This window comes from Garra rufa, chromosome 1, assembly GCF_049309525.1.
Source record: "Garra rufa chromosome 1, GarRuf1.0, whole genome shotgun sequence".
Lineage (NCBI taxonomy): Eukaryota > Metazoa > Chordata > Actinopteri > Cypriniformes > Cyprinidae > Garra > Garra rufa.
Window position 1 is genome coordinate 63,838,577 of NC_133361.1, and position 17,373 is coordinate 63,855,949.

General features: G+C 37.4%; 1 protein-coding gene across 3 annotated transcripts; it reads left to right on the forward strand.

Moving 5' to 3' along the window:
* Window positions 1–232: 232 nt before the first annotated feature.
* Window positions 233–16,534, forward strand: prpsap1 (phosphoribosyl pyrophosphate synthetase-associated protein 1). 3 transcript variants are annotated; one of them, XM_073843589.1, is made up of 12 exons: window positions 233–477; window positions 1,000–1,052; window positions 2,248–2,314; window positions 3,135–3,307; window positions 3,650–3,765; window positions 3,873–3,928; window positions 4,917–5,062; window positions 6,830–6,868; window positions 11,297–11,367; window positions 11,456–11,602; window positions 13,141–13,332; window positions 16,141–16,534. In XM_073843589.1, exons 1-11 carry the CDS (start codon window positions 395–397, stop codon window positions 13,297–13,299), a joined length of 1,110 nt encoding a protein of 369 aa, XP_073699690.1. In that variant the 5' UTR covers window positions 233–394; the 3' UTR covers window positions 13,300–13,332; window positions 16,141–16,534. The 3 variants fall into 3 exon arrangements, with proteins under 3 accessions (XP_073699690.1, XP_073699683.1, XP_073699696.1); XM_073843582.1 differs by having other exon boundaries at window positions 13,141–16,534; XM_073843595.1 differs by lacking the exon at window positions 6,830–6,868 and having other exon boundaries at window positions 13,141–16,534.
* The last annotated feature ends 839 nt before the right edge of the window (window positions 16,535–17,373 follow it).

The following is a 17,373-nucleotide window of genomic DNA, read 5'->3' on the forward strand; positions in this document are numbered from 1 at the left end:
ATTAACGTGATATTGTTCATTTTATCTGTGGAATAAGGGCTCGTTATTTTGACAGTAGTTAGTATTTAATACAAGGAAGGTTTGACAGAAATTTGGGGTTCCCTGGTCGTTTTTTTACGTACGTTAAGCCACGTTAACGTCCCAGAGGCATTATGTGGGAAGCTGTGATCTTCCAGCCAGCAGGCGGCTGTAGTGAGTGGTCAGCAGCGGAACTCGCGCAGAAGAAATCGGCTGGTTGTTTGGAAACCACAGTAAACTTGCAGAGAGCAGCCGTTGGACTTCTTAAATAGACATCATTCGCGTTCATATATAAGACAGCGGTAAAACCAAGCGAACTTCTAGCCTTAGACAACTATACCTCTTAGATTTGGTATTGACCATTAGATAGTTGATCATGAACGTGGCTAAAAGTGGTTATCGCGTTTTCTCGGCCAACTCTACGCCCGCGTGTACTGAACTCTCTAAGAAGATTACTGAGTAAGTATCCTACACCCAACTACTCAATATTTAACACGGATTTTGATTTGAGATGCTGTTCTAAATGTTCCATGAATGTACAGTGAGATTTTGGCCTGGAGATCAACAGAACGAACAACAGCTTGGCCTGTTTCCTCATGTCATTATTTTGATGTCGAATTTGTAAAAAATATTCCTGCCAGCTGCAGAAAACGTAGACTACGAGGATTTGAACTGATAACTGAAATAATTAATCTATAAAGTATCTTTATGGACGTCTGTATTTAAGTGTACTTAGTGTGGATAAAGTAAATGCAATGTTTTCACTGCACTAAAAGAGCAGGAATAGTGAACAGTGGGCTATTCATCACATAAGCTGTGCATGTGACTGACTGCTCTTGAAAACAGTCAGCATTCATTGCAAACTGACTGAAATAATACAATCTGTTTAATCGGGTTGTCATGCAGCTCTGCTTCAAAGTGACTTTCATGCTAAGAAACATTTTGCTTACCTGTGTTGATTTTCTCCTTGTGTTTGCACAGGCGTCTTGGAGTCGAGCTGGGGAAATCTGTTGTTTACCAGGAGTCAAACAGAGGTGATCAATAATGCTTTATTTACACTGATACTCTGTTGTTGACAGCGTGACCCTTGGCACCCTGTTGTTTTTTACGTGGATCTAATTAGATGTGAAAATCTCATTCTCATTGCTGGTATTTGATTTGCCGATCTGTTCCTTCTGAGGCTTAATCTGTCTTCAAATCAGCACAATTCATAACAATGTGTTCAGAACAACACACAAAATGCATCCGGTCTCATTCATTAATAATATGAAAAATCTCTTGTCGAATTCACAACACACAATGAATTTGTTCTTAACCTTGATCTAATGCTAATGAATTTGGAGTATGTCTAATGAGCGACTGTGTGCCCAAAGCATCTCCATATAAGGGTTTTCTGCACAGCCATTACTTTATAGCCTTTCGTGACTCTCAATAAACGTATGACGCTCTCTAAAGACCCATCTGACAGATTCTCAAATAATGCCAGGAGTGCCGTCTTCAAAACCAGTTCAAGCAACCTTTTATCCACCTCTATTTTCCCGTAAGACTGGGCCATTTGTTAATTTAATGTGTCTGGCTTCCGTTGTCATCTGCTTCCAGCTGTTTTTAGCTGTACAAAACACACTTGTTAGTGTGCCTTGCCATATTATTTTAATGTATTGTCTTAATTATTAACACAACGGTTTGTGCTGTAAACAGTTTTAACATTTAGTGCACTGCATTATTCTTTTCATTATTTCCCTACGGCGGCTTATGAATTGGACGTCTTGCACATTACCAGAAAACAGCTTACTTCCGCATTGAAAATAAGGTGGATAGAGCCTCAGATTACAGACCTCTGATTAGCCAGATGTACATTTAGATTACAGCATCTTTATACAGAGAAACCTCACAACTCAAGCTGTGTATGTACATATATATATATATATATATATATATATTACACAAATACATAAATTTTATTAACAAATAAAAGTATATGCATGCTTATTGAATAAGACCTAATGTTTATGTTTGTGAGGCAAAAAAAAAAACATACAGTATGCAGAGCTGGGTAGTAATTGATATTAAGCTCGATATGGCGTAGCTTGTCAGAGATTTACGTCTCTGTGTATTAATATTTTGGGGTAAATTATATTGCATTTTCTTTTGGTTGACCCACACAGATTTGTGTAAACTAAATAATCAACTTATCTTTATAATGCGAATCTTTTTGCTTTTATCTGACAGAAACACGAGTTGAGATTAAAGAGTCTGTGAGAGGCCAAACAATCTTCATCATCCAAACCATTCCCAGGTAAGAGAGCCAGTGAATTTGATTTAGGATATGAGATCTGCATGCTTATAAAAGGGCTAGTTTACCCAAAGATGAAAATTTTGTCACCCTCATGTTCTTCCAAACCTGTAAGACCTCTGTTCATCTTCAGAACACAAATTATGAATATAATTCAGTTGCTTAAAGAGCTTGAAGTGCTTAAATTTGACGTTTTTAAATTTAAGGCCTGGAAAACCCTTGAAAATAGCAATTTTGTCTGTAAAGGTACTTGAAACCTTTGATAGTGCTTGCATTATATTGTTCTCTCTTTTATTGAATGTGTTGTTTGGGTTTGCAATCACATTTTTTTTTCTTGCAAATAGTATTAAAATATTGACACGTTCTAGTGAATCAAGAATCTGTATTTTGTTTCGTCTCGTAAACTTAAGCGTATTTTCACACCCATAGTATCTATCAGCGTGATATATCTAATAATTTTCCAAATGTATTGTATAGCTTTCATTCTTTAGGTCAATCATATAATCATGGAAAAAAAAATGCTACGAATAAGGAAAGCGGTAACTTTGTCATAGTATCCATTCAAATATTAAAGTTGCCACAGACATTGCATGCCGTGCATGTGCTGCACTTTATTAGTACTATTTCGTTTTATTAGTTTATTTATTAGAATTTGAAAGATAATGATATTATTTGATAAGTGACATTTCTGATCTCTGTGCAAAGGAAAGTCTTCAGGGCATCTTACCTTTTTGCTAAATTGCATGTCTCAGAATGCTGTTCTCAGCTGGCCTTGAAGCGCTTTAGAACAGTTAGCTAAAGTCCATTTGTCTGTGTCTGTCAGAGATGTCAACACTGCTATTATGGAGCTGCTGATTATGGCCTATGCACTAAAGACCTCCTGTGCCAAGAACATCATCGGCGTGATTCCATACTTCCCCTACAGTAAACAGTGTAAGATGAGGAAGAGAGGATCTATAGTGTGCAAACTGCTTGCATCCATGTTGGCTAAAGCAGGTAATGGCTTATGACGACTTCTTGCTCCTCCTTCTGTTTCACAGTAACACTCAGACACATGGATTACTATACGTGCATGCTAAACACTAGGTGACTGCTTATTTTTGACTCTCTGCCTCACATTTAAAATATACATTTTAAAAATCATTTTAGTTGACTGAAAACAAATTCATACATACAAATAATTTATATTGGTTTTCAGTGACTAATTCTTAGCAATTTAGCATTTAATAAAATAAACAATGTCCAAAGTGTCTAAACTTTTTGGTGATATGGTTATATATTATACCATTATGATCCAGAGTATTTCAGCAGTTTTTAACAATTTGCAATGTTAAATAGGTCTGGCTCATATAATCACCATGGATTTGCACCAAAAAGAGATCCAGGGCTTCTTTACATTCCCTGTTGACAATCTGCGAGCTTCTCCATTCCTGCTGCAGTACATTCAGGAGGAGGTAGGCAGCATTTACAGCCATTAACTTAACTTTTTTATATATATGCAAAAAGAAAATAGACAAAAACAGTATAATTTTTTGTTCTTCCCATTTTTTTGTTTGTGTAGATTCCTGATTATAGAAACGCTATAATTGTCGCCAAGTCCCCATCTGCTGCAAAAAGGTAACAGCTCCTGGAATTGTGCTGTGTTTGTCATACAGTGCCTTGCGAAAATTTTCATACCCCTACTTTTTTTTTTTTTTACATTTTATGTTGCTGCTTTAAATTATGTTAAATGGATTTAAATTACCTTTTTTCCACATCATTCTACACTCCATACACCATAATGGCAAAGCAAAAAGCAAGTTTTTAACATCTTTGCAAATCTATTGAAAAACAAACAAAAAATGATTCCATTGCATAAGTATTCATACCCTTATCTGGGACAGTTGAAATGTAGCTCTGGAGCATTCATAATAATGTCTTAATAAAAGGTCTAACAGCTAAAATGCATATCAGAGCAAAAACCAAGTCCTGAGGTCAAACAAGGCCAAACTGAGCAATTGGTGACCAAGAATCTGATAGTCACTCCAGTTGAGCATTGAAACTTACAGAAGGACAAACATCACTGCAACACTCCACCAATCTGGACTTTATGGTGGTATGGCAAGACTCAATCCTCTCCTCAGTAAAAACACTTGGAATTTGCTTAAAAAATTCCAAAAACATGGTGCTCTGCGCTGATGAACCTTAATTCCAAGCATCATGTTTGAGGGAAACCAGGCACTGCTCATCACCTACAGCAGGGGTGGGGAACCTTGATCCTCGAGGGCAGGTGTCCCTGCAGAGTTTAGCTCCAAGCCTAAGCAAACACACCTGAACAAGCTAATCAAGGTCTTCAGGATACAGGTTGGTATTTTTTTTTCAGGGTTGGAGCTAAACTCTGAAGGGACACCGGCCCTCGAGGATCAAGGTTCCACACCCTTGACCTACGGAGTACCACCCCAGTGCCTGAGGGACTCATCAGATTAGAAGAAAAGCTCAATGCACCAAAATATTGAGAGCCTTAATGAAAACCCAGTCCAGAGCATTTAGAACCTCAGACTGGGCAGAAGGTTCACCTTCCAACAAGACCATAAGAAAATTCTCTATATGTCTCCTTTCTCTTCAGGGCTCAGTCGTATGCAGAGCGCCTGCGTCTTGGTCTGGCCGTCATGCATGGGGAAGCTCAGTGTTCAGAGTCAGACATGGCAGATGGGCGGCATTCTCCTCCATGTGTCCGCAACACATTTGGTCACTCTGGCTTGGAGTTGCCATGTAAGTGCCACTACACTGTAGATCTGTAGGTTGTTGCTGCACATCCCAGCAGCTTCAACCTAGTGACTATGCCTTAATGGTATTAAGAGGTTGAACCAGGTTATAAACACAAACTAGATCCGAAAGACAACAGATTGGGCTTCTCGAAACTCTCACACAACATTTTGTGATTGTATTTCACCTCTAAAATCAAAAGAAAGTAACAGTAGGTAATGCTATTTTTAAGTAATAAAGCTTTAGTATTTAGTAATTTCATTCTCATGACTGTAATAAAAAAATGAAATATTAAACTAACAAAAAGTACAAAAGCAATTGAATGTACAGAACTGTCATGAAAATAATACCACTTTGCAAAAAAAGTGCAGTGTTTCTCCAAAGTGAACTTACAAAAATATGTTTACTTTTCCTTTTGATTTTGGGGTGGAAAATCAAGTTTTTTCAAGTTTTAGCTGAGTTTATGCAATGAGCCTTTTAATTAAGGGTTCGATTGCAGCGTTCAGCCTGCAAAATGGCTGATTCTGGAGATTAAGGAGTTCAAGACAGGTCAAGTTAACCTTCCCCCATTCATTTATCTCTGTCTCTAGATGTTTACACAGACTTTGTCTCAAAACCTACTAAAATGAGCCACTTGGACAGCAGAGTCTCCTCTGTTCTGTCCCAAACCTATTGAGCAATCCTAGAAAACAAATACTCAAGTGACAGGATTGATCAGTCATGAAAACCAGAACATTTTTCACCCTTAGACGAGTTATAGCTGTACACAAATGTGCCAACATGAGGTCTTAGTTTTAAATTTCTGGCATTTTGGCTCTATCTAGTGGTCCAAATACACTCTTAAAAATAAAGGTGCTTCACAATACCATAGAAGAACCCTTTTTGTCTAAATGGTTCCATAATGAACCTTTAACGTTTGAAGAACCTTTCTGTTTCACAAAAAGTTCTATGTGACAAAAGAAGGTTCTTCAGATTATAAAACGGTAAGAGATGGTTCTTTAAATAACCTTTGACTGAATGGTTCTTTGTGGAACCAAAAATGATTCTTCTATGGCATCGCTGTGAAGAACCTTTTAAAGCACCTTTATTTTTAAGAGTGTAGTTAAAGCGCAGCAACTTGCTTCAGTATTTAAGCAATAATCAATATTTGGTGACTTTAATTTCAGATAATCAACAGTGCTTCACACTGTATGGCCTTGATATTCAAAAAGATCTGTCTGAAGCATTGCAAAACGTTATTTTCTGTAACGAGAATTATATTCCATGATGAACAGTTTAGTTCTGGTGTGTTTAGATGGACACGAACAAATAAGTGAAATAGATGAGTCAGTCATGTAGGTTTTGAGACACAGTTATTATGTTATTACGCTAATTGTTCTAGCTTTTAAGATTCTCACTTACCTTGTCTTACCCTGAGCACACAGTTACCCCAGTCTAGAAGAGCATTAATAAGATCACAATTTCACAAATACACTGCGAGATATGTGTCTTGGCCTTTGTTTACTCACACATTGCCTGAGACGAGTTCCCTCCAAGTAGCTCTATGTACATTTATGGTTTTTGTATGGACTTTGACAATCCTGAAAAGATCCTCCCTCAATCTGAAAGTGCTAAATGCAATGGAACTGAGAAAAGTTTACTTGAAAGCTTTTAAAAATGTATTTCCTTGAGGTTTAATAAGGATTGTTGAAGTCCTGGTTTCATGTCTTGTTGTATGTTCTATCATTTGTGTGTGGATTTTTGTTTAACGTGATGTTTATTTATTGGTAATAGGCAAACAACAAGCTCCGTTCCCAGGCATAGAGCTCCCAAGTATGATGGTTAACTCTATTTGCTACCGATCACAGCAGTGAACACGCTAAAATGGTTCCTATTGCATGCGTGCAGTGGCTGAGGTCTCTCAGTGTCTGTGATCCCAGCACTCTGAAGCACTTTATTTACCACAAGTAAACCCATTTAGACTTTTTCTCACTGTTATAAGAAGAGCAGTTAAAATGTATTATATTATTTTAATAATATAATTATAAACGATTATAAAGAGTAGGGGTGGGTGGTATATCCAAAATATCACAATACAGGTATTTTTTGTCATGCTTATGGCATATATCACATATACAGTCAAACCAAAAATTATTCAGACACCAGATATAGTTTTTGATAATTTTTTTACTAGTTGGTGCAGGACACTATACTTCATTTTTGTAAGTGAGGACAGCAACATAAAGTAAACTGTGACTTATTTTACTAAAACATTCTTCATACAGTGGGCTACCAGTAAAATTGATAAACATTTGCAATCAAAAATTATTCAGATACTTTGACCTGACTATGTTTTGCTTTTTTTTTTTTTAATTTAATTGCTAATGCGACCTTTTTTACACCACAGACTGAACAAAATTAAGCATTGATTGGTAATTGGTCAACGAAGTATTGGTAGTTCTGTAAATATTGTCATACTAACGGTTGTCTAAATTTTTGGTTGATTGTAATCCATTACATACCTTTCTATCAAAGTTATCTTACATTGTCAAGATGAATTTGTTCTGACACAGTTTCACATATGTATATATAGTTTATGTTTTAATAACCATGTCCTATTGACTAGTTTTGTGCAAATCCCTTAGTTTACTGTATTACAAATTAAAGGTGCTTTATCTTATACATAACTACAGTCAAGCCTGCAATTATTCATACCCCTGGCAAATTTTGACTTAAAGTTACTTTTATTCAACCAGCAAGGTTTTTTTTTTTAATTGACCAGAAATGACACAGGCTTCTCCCAAATGATAAGACAATGTACAAGTGGCATCATTGTGAAAAAAAAAATATTTCTCAGCTTTTATTTACATTTGAACAAAAAGTGGCATGAATACCCTTCTCAATAATCGATAGAAAAGCTATTACAGGATATTACAGCAATCAAACGCTTCCTATAATTGCTGACCAGCTTTTTGCATGTCTCCACTGGTATTTTTGCCCATTCATCTTTAGCGATGAGCTCCAACTCTTTCAGGTTTCAGTTCTTCACCACTTTTGCTGTGTGTTTTGGATCGTTGTCAAGCTGAAATGTCCACTGGTGCCCAAGGCCAAGTTTCTCTGCAGACTGCCTGATGTTGTTGTTGAGAATTTTGATGTATTGCTCCTTTTTCATGGTGCCATTTACTGTGATTAGGTTCCCTGGTCCACCGGCTGAAAAATACCCCCAAAACATTAGGTTCCCACCACCATGTTTGACAGTGGGGATGGTGTTCTTAGGTTTGAAGGCTTCTCCTTTTTTATGCCAAAAGAAGGCTACATCATTGTGGCCAAACAATTAAATTTGTTTCATCTGACCATAAAACAGAAGACCAGTTGGCGTCTTCTTTGTCCAGATGAGCATTTGCACAGGCCCACCAGGCTTTTGTGTGCCTTATCTGGAGAAGTGGTGTCCTCCTTGGTCTGCGGTGTGCAGTGTCCGTTGGACTGTCTGCCTTGAGATGTTGCCACCAGCAGAGCCCAGATTCATCAGGATGGCCTTGGTCGTGATCCTTGTGATCTTTTTTTACTTCTCTCACTATCCTCCTGGCCAGCACAGGTGTCAGATTTGGCTTCCGACCACGTACTTTTTTTTTTTCCCAGTGCGGAATGTCTTGTATTTTTTAATAATACTTTGCACTGTAGCCACTGGAACTTCAAAACATTTAGATATGGTCTTATAGCCCTTTCCTGACTTGTGAGCAGCTACAATGCGCAGCCGCAGGTCCTCAGTGAGCTCCTTTGTCTTAGCCATGACTGTCCACAAACCAACAGTGGAGAGCTTCTGTTTTTCACCTGTTGAGTTGATTAAAACAGCTGTTCCCAATGAATCAGGGTAATTAGGATGCTTTAGAACAGCTTGGACTATTTGGAATGGTATAGAACTTTAGATTTTCCCATAGACTGTGACAGTTTGAAAAGGCTATGAATAATTTCGGACATGACACTTTTTGTTCAAATGTAAATAAAAGCTGAGAAATATTTATTTCCACAGTGATGCCTCTTGTACATCGTCGTATTATCTTTTAGGAGAAGCCTGTGTCCTTTCCGGTCAAAAAAACTCGCTGGTTGAATACAAGTAACTTTAAGTCAGAATTTGCCAGGGGTGTGAATAATTTCAGGCTTGACTGTGCTTAAATAAACATGATTTATGACTCTAAATTTTGATCACTAGAAGCCATTGTAAAATAGTCGATTTGTTTATATATCTACCGATATACTGCCCAGCCTGAAAAATTATACCTAATAATGGTAACGAAAATGGATGTCTAAGCTTCAGAGTGCTTTAGGTCAAACAGAACTAAGAAGCCTCAAATGAAGTGCTTCTTTTCAAATTCCATGTAATTACCATCGTTCAGAAATGGAACCATTGAATGTCTGTCAGAGAGAAATGCCTTTATTTGTGATCCAGGCTCATCTTGCCAATCAACACTCCATGCCTGCTTATGAAAACCCCTAGACTAGAGGTTTTAAATGGTAGACTTCTAGCTGCTTGTAACTAAGGCCCCTGCATTGTCTTGAAAACACATGACCTTAAATAAATAGAGGAAGGTGTTCACTGAGAGTTCTTACAGTGTAGAGTTAGATTTTTTTTTATACAGGGTTGATTTTAAAAAGCATAAGGGTTTTATAAACATAAGCTTGTAGAAGTACACAGAGAGGACAGTATTTAGAAAACTTAATACAAATTTATTGTCAGACTTCAAATTTGCTATTGTACGCTATCAGCACTTGTTGGGGCCGTTCACAGAAGTCATCTTGCTTTGCATCTCTGGTATTTCTTCTTCTTCTTTTTTTTTTTTTTAAATTATTGATAGTCTACTGACTGGCATTTAAACAGACAACAGCCATTAATGTTACCACTTTACCATAATTTTTTTAACAGCTCTGTTGATGTTTACTTGTAGTTTAGCCATACTTTATTCAATAATTTCACTCAGTTGACCCTTCGCAAAGACCCACTGTCCTTAGTTACTGTTGCTTTTTTTCCGACAAGCAATTGCACTGTCATGCCACATATGTTCTCACACTGTGAAAAATACAAATCATAAACTTTTTAGTTTATGCCAAAAATCATTAGGATATTAAGTAAAGATCATGTTCTGTGGAGATATTTAGTAAATTTACTACAGTAAATATAACACAACTTAATTTTTAATTAGTAATATGCATTGCTAAAAACTTGATTTGGACAACTTTAAAGGCGATTTTCTCAATATTTTTTGCACCATCAGATTCCAGAAGGCAATTCTAATTCAAATTGCCTAAAAGTCCAGTAATAGGTTATTAACATTAAATGTTTTGTATAAACAATGCATTTGGAGTTGCAGTTGTTATTTATTTATTAAAAAAACATCACCCATCCCTAAGAAAAATACAGTTTGGTCTATGTGACTGGTGCGTTCATTGGGCTTCATCCACTGTAGCTCATTCCAAGTCAAGAAAACTGTCCTCTGTGAACGATTCCCTTCAAAGATGCCATTTTACAGTTTTACGGAACAGTTTAAAGTAGTGGCCTATTGAATATGATAGGAGCGATGGATGGTCTGTAAGCTTCATTAACCTGTAAGATTAAAGGTGTAAATGTGTAACAGCTTTGTGGGTCTGAAAGGCATGTGTTGAAGGCATGCATAACTCCTTTAACCCCCTTGTATTCTTAAATCGACCCACCAGTCTTCCTCTCTCATGTTTACTTGAATCGAAGTGTGTGTTCTGGCTGTGTTCCTGTGTCCTTCCTCTGGATGAATGACATTAGCCCTTTTCCTGAATTACAGCGACGTCCTGGAGTCTGTCATGTTGACTCGAGGATTGATTTGATGTGTAGTTTCCTGCACTGACTCTTAGTGTAAACCTCTAGATGTTTCGCCTCTATGATTGGGTATATTGGGGACCAAGAGATGATCATTTTGATTTCTGCATGGCATGAGTTTTTCCATTCTTATTTGGATTGAATTGTAGGTGGGGTAAAATGGGAAGCGTTCTCTAAGAAATAACCTAGTGTTGTAAAAAATGTAATTGGGTCCATGCAGGACTTTTCAAATGATTAAATGATAATTGTAAATATATGGGTTGGTTGGGCCATTGCCTAAACTTCTAGGCCATTGCATAAACTTGAACCCATCTTACCCAATCTACTCTGATGATGGAATGTGATTGATTGGGCTCTTGGTCTGAAAACATTTTCTTGAAATGATGTGAACAACTAGTCGATTTTTGTGTTTATAGTGATGATGGCCAAGGAGAAACCACCCATCACTGTTGTCGGAGATGTTGGAGGCCGCATCGCCATCATTGTCGTAAGAAACGCCAACGTTTTTTGACTAGTTATCAGTGTGACGTAATTTTTGATTGGTATGACCAATTCACGTTGTTTTCATCATGTAGGATGACATTATAGATGATGTAGAAGACTTTGTGGCAGCAGCTGAGATTCTGAAAGAGAGAGGAGCTTATAAGATCTACATCATGGCCACCCATGGCCTCTTGTCTGCAGACGCCCCGCGCCTCATCGAGGAGTCCGCCATAGACGAAGTGAGTCTTTCAGCTCTGAACATCCACTGAGAAGTAGATGCCTCATCCTGATTCTGATTCAGGACATTATTTCCTGAGAATGTGGTGGATGTCCATCAGCAGTTACTTACCTTCACATGTTTTGTCTTGCCAATTTACCCATTCAAACTAGTTAAACTGCTGCAGCAAAAGAGAACACGCGCGCTGTTTCTTTCTTTCTCTTTTTTTCTTTTTAAACCGCTGCCGCACATACAGAGAGAGAGAGAGAGAGAGAGAGAGAGAGAGAGAGAGAGAGAGAGAGAGAGAGAGAGAGAGAGAGAGGAGAGAGAGAGAGAGAGAGAGAGAGAGAGAGAGAGAGAGAGAGAGAGAGAGAGAGAGAGAGAGAGAGAGAGAGAGAGAGAGAGAGAGAGAGAGAGAGAGAGAGAGAGAGAGAGAGAGAGAGAGAGAGAGAGAGAGAGAGAGAGAGAGAGAGAGAGAGAGAGAGAGAGAGAGAGAGAGAGAGAGAGAGAGAGAGAGAGAGAGAGAGAGAGGAGAGAGAGAGAGAGAGAGAGAGAGAGAGAGAGAGAGAGATTCAAATGCGTGATTCAAATGCGTGATTCAAATGCGTGATTCAAATGCGTGATTCAAATGCGTGATTCAAATGCGTGATTCAAATGCGTGATTCAAATGCGTGATTCAAATGCGTGATTCAAATGCGTGATTCAAATGCGTGATTCAAATGCGTGATTCAAATGCGTGATTCACAGATTGATTCCTCTTTAAAACTACTTTGTGGTATTCTGGTAAACCCAGTCGGTTATGTCTTCAGTGAACCGAAACAGCTGAGAAAGATGCGTGCCAGTATTAGAGACGTGCATTAGGCCTTAAAAAGACAGCGTCCTATAAATACCTGCAGTGAGAAGCACTAGTTATTTTACTACTATTTTACATTTTTGTAATTGACTTTATTATTTCAGCTAGTAGTTTTTGCTGTGGATTAGAAGTACTTAAAGTTAGCATTCAGTAATTATTAAAAAAAAAAAAAAAAATTGTTTTGTTAGTTTTTTGCTGATCCGATCCGTGATATGATCCGAACCGTGAGTTTTGTGATCCGTTGCACCACTATTGCATAGGCATCATCCCAAAAGGAAGCCTCATCTGAAGCTGGCTCACAAGAAAGCCTGCAAACAGTTTGCTGAAGACAACCTGTCCAAGAGCATGAATTACTGGAACCATGTCCTGTGGTCTGATGAGACTATAAGATAAACTTTTTTGGCTCAGATGGTGTCCAGCATGTGTGGTGATGCCCTGTTGAGAAGTACAAAGAAAATTGTGTCTTGCCTACAGTCAAGCATAATGGATGTGGTAGCATCATGGTCTGGAGCTGCATGAGTGCTGCTGGTGCTGGGGAGCTGCAGTTCATTGAGGGAAACATGGATTCCATTATGTACTGTACATTCTGAAGCAGAACATGATGCCTTCCCTCCAGAAACTTGGCTGGGTGTACTCACTTTTGTGACATACTGTATGTAAGTATTAAATTTTGACCAAATGTTTGTGATATCTTTATGGTCTTTCAGGTGGTGGTGACCAACACTGTCCCTCATGAGGTGCAAAAACTCCAGTGTCCTAAGATCAAGACAGTGGATGTTAGTATGATCCTGGCTGAGGCTATCCGACGCATTCACAACGGCGAGTCCATGGCCTACCTGTTCCGCAATATTACAGTAGACGACTAGCCAGCAAACCATTTAGACACATTAGAGACAAAGGTGAGGTGTAGAGATTAGGGAAATATTTCCCCTCTTACACAATTGAGAGGTGTGCCTCATTCCCAGCAGATCAAAAACTATAATCACCTTCATTTCTTAAATAAACCCTTTTTTTATTCTGCAAAACAGTTCAAATAAACTTCCATTGCCAAATAATGTTGTTAATGAAGTCTAAAATAATTGAAGACTTGAAGACTCTGCAGTAAAATCGGCAGTCTTAGATCTACTGGTAAAACTTTACAATAAGGTTTCATTGGTTAATATTAGATAACGCATTAACTGATATTAACTAGCAATGAGCAATTAATTTGTTACAGTATTTATTACTTTACAATAAGTGTCATTTGTTAACATTAGTTAATGTTAGTAAAAATACAGTCGGTCGTTTTTCATGTTACTTCATGGTACATTAATTTTGTCAGTAACTTGTGATTTTATTATCCAAATGCTATCGACTATCGAAAAACTATCGAACCTTATTGTAAAATATTACCTTCTACTATTAAAAAACTGATGGTTTCACTGCTTACCAGTATTCCTGGTTGATTTCGGTTTAGTTGTGCCATAGTTCCCTCAAAATGAAAGGGTTGGTTCATCCAAAAATGGAATTTATTTCATATTTACTAATTTTATATAATTCTAAACTAGTATGTCTGTGGAACACAAAAGGCAAACAGTCTGTTTTTGGTAATATTTGAACCTGGACCACCAAACCATAACCATAAATATTATTATTATTTTTTTTTAAATTGAGATTAATATATTATCTTAAAGCTGAATAAATAAGATTTCCACTGATGTAGGGTTTGTTAGGATTGGCTCAGATACAACTATTTGAAAATCTGGAATCTGAGAATGCCAAAAAATCTAAATATTGAGAAAATTGCCTTTAAAGTTGTCCAAATGACGTTCTTTGCAATGCATATTACTAATCAAAAAATAAGTTTTTAAATAATTGGGTACGAAATTTACAAAATGTCTTCACAGAATATGATCTTAATATCCTAATAATTTTTAATATAAAAATTGATAATTTTGACCCATACAATGTATTTTGGCTATTGCTACAAATATACACTCATAAAAGTAAAGGTGCTCTAAAAGGTTCTTCAAGCAATGCCATAGAAGAAACATTTTTGGTTACACAAAGAACCAATCAGTCAAAGGTTCTTTAAAGAACTTTCTTACCTTTTTATAATATGAAGAACCTTCTTTCGCCCACAAAGAACCTTTTGTGAAAAGGAAATGTTCCTCAGATGTTAAAGTTTCTTTAAGAAACCATTTAGACAAAAAAGTTGGCAGCGTGAAGCAACTTTTATTTTTAAGAGTGTACCCGTGCTACCTAAAACTGGTTTTGTGGTCCAGGCTCACATATTATAAGAGTGTCAAGCATATTCTTTAAAATATTCCTCCACATGAGATTGATAGTCATGCAGGATTGAAGTCCGAATACAGTGGATATTGAAGTTTAATTTCCGTGTGAACTACTCCTCAAATCTTTAATATCCTTGTTTCACATTAAGGAACCAAAATATAGTAAGTTACAGAAAAAGCTGGTTTCTGAGGGGTTTGTGTTAGTTGATTTTTGTACTAACCCTGATTCTGATGATACACTGGGCAACTTTTTGAGCAATGTTGCTGGGCAACTTTGGCAAATGTTGCCGTAAACAGGCAGCCAGGTGTGATACAGAGCCCACAACAGATCTAAATTTTCCAGATAGGAATGTTTTACCCATTCTCAATGAGAAAGTGCCCAAGCAACATTGCTCAAAAAAAGTTGCCCGATAAAATTGCTCAAAAAGTTGCCCAGTGTATCATCAGCATGATAGCACACGTACATCTCGGAGATGTCTATTTGACATCTGAATTCACATCTGCAAGATTTAGTTTGCTCATCTGAAACAGAAGTCAAATAGACATCTATTAGATGTCTTTAAGATGTTTACGATTTAGATGAAGAGATTTCCAGATGAAGAGATCTTTAACAGACATCTTGGAGACGTCTATTTGACGTCTGCCTTCACATCTGCAAGTCGTAGTTTGCTCATCTGCAATATGTCTATTGGAAGTTTCCTATCAGATGTCAAATAGACGTCTATTAGATGTCTTTAAGATGTTTATGGTTTAGAATGTACGTAAAACTGACATCTTACAGACGTCTGCCATGAGTTTGTACACAGCGGGTGCTTTCCAGATCAAGAGATCTTTAACAGACATCTTGCAGACGTATTTAAGATTTAATTTTACATACTTTCTAATTCATAAACATCTTGAAGACATCTAATAGACGTCTATTTGACATTTGATAGGAAACATCCAATAGACGTATTGCAGATGAGCAAACTACGTCTTGCAGATGTAAACACAGACATCAAATAGACATCTCCGAGATGTACGTGTGTTATCAGGGAAACAAATGCTCTCTAAATGAACCAAGTACTGTGAATACTTCTCCTAAAATGCATCTGTACTCCTACATAAAACTAAGGGAGCAAAAAAGGCATGTTCCTCAGTTTCAGTGTGTTACATTTGTGTGCTAATCTGTATTGCCTGGTGTAGAAGATAAGACTGTGGGTTTTATCTTACATGAGCCATATTAGCAATACTTAGCCAATATTCTGCAAATATTCTTAGCATCAACTAAATGCAGTATACTGTGATCAAATGGCTTGTTAGCGGTGACATCCACCTAATCAGATAAAGCCGTTTAGCTTTTGCTTCCTGATTGAAACCTTAGAGAAGGTTGCAACAGGATTGTGAACCCGAATGGTAAGCTGATAACCACAATGCATGAGTTTTGTGTGTCAGGTAGCCTGGGATCACTGACGGACGGAGAAAACATGCACCAGCACTGCCCCCCCCGCACGTCCCCGTACCCCGTACTTCCTCTGTGTGCATTTGTCTCTGCCGTGGAGTTGTCGCTCAGTGTTTGTTTGAAGCACAGCTACACTTCTTTCTTTTAACGTCGTCTTCCACTTCTGTTCCTCAATTGTACGTCGACTAGCCGGTTCCCAGTGCCTCGCTCTGTGAGAGCGAGCGTGGTTGCTATGGCAACCTTATTCAGAGCTGTTCTAGCTATATTTTTGCAGTACTGCAACTATGGTCCAACCTTACGGAGAACATACGGTTTTGCTACAGTGTACTGTATCTGCTGTTGCTTTGCAATCTTATTTTTGTAAATAAACACCAATGATTTGCTTCATGCTGCTCAGGTGTATCTTTATTGGAAAATACAATAAGGTAAAAGGGGACGTTATGACATTGTGATTTTGAAAATCTTCATCATGCCAGGATGGGATGTCATCGGTGGTCTTCAGTTTCAGAGGATGAGTTAGTAGAAGACCCTTTACTTGCTCTAAACTCCTCAGGTTTGTTCACATGACACTGAGGAGCTTAGACCAAGTCAAGCGACCCAAACAAAACTCACAAAAACATTTCATTTAGCCTCTGCAATGGAATTCAATGGCCATTAAAACAATGTTGGCTACCAAAATATCTTTAAAGAATTAAATATATTTTTGAGAAACTTTTTTTTTTTTTTTTGTCTATGCAATAGAATTGCAATTGCCATCAAAATTATTGAGCTACCAACATTCTACCAAAATATCTGTAAAGCATTGGCCATTAAAATTATTTGGCTACCAGCATATCTGTAAAGTATAACACATATTTGAGAACTTTTTTTTGTATCCACAATGGAATTCAACGAACATCATGAACAACATGAACATTCTACTAATTTATAAGGTTTTCCACACAGAGATCTTTACAAAACTGTTTAATAGGATTAAATATTAACCTTTTATTGACGATCAAATGTTTACCTTCTGTCAACGGTCTTTACGTCTCAAAAGAACAATGATAGTTGTACAAACATGTTGCGAAGATAAAAACCCCATACCTCCAATTGTTCTCCAGTTGTAGCAGCGCTAAACCTCTGTTATCTGTGAAACAAAGCTGTGTTGAGAGAGCAGCACTTATCTGTGTGAGGATGGCTGTAGGTCAGGACTGATGAACAGACAGCTGTGTGTTTAAACCCGG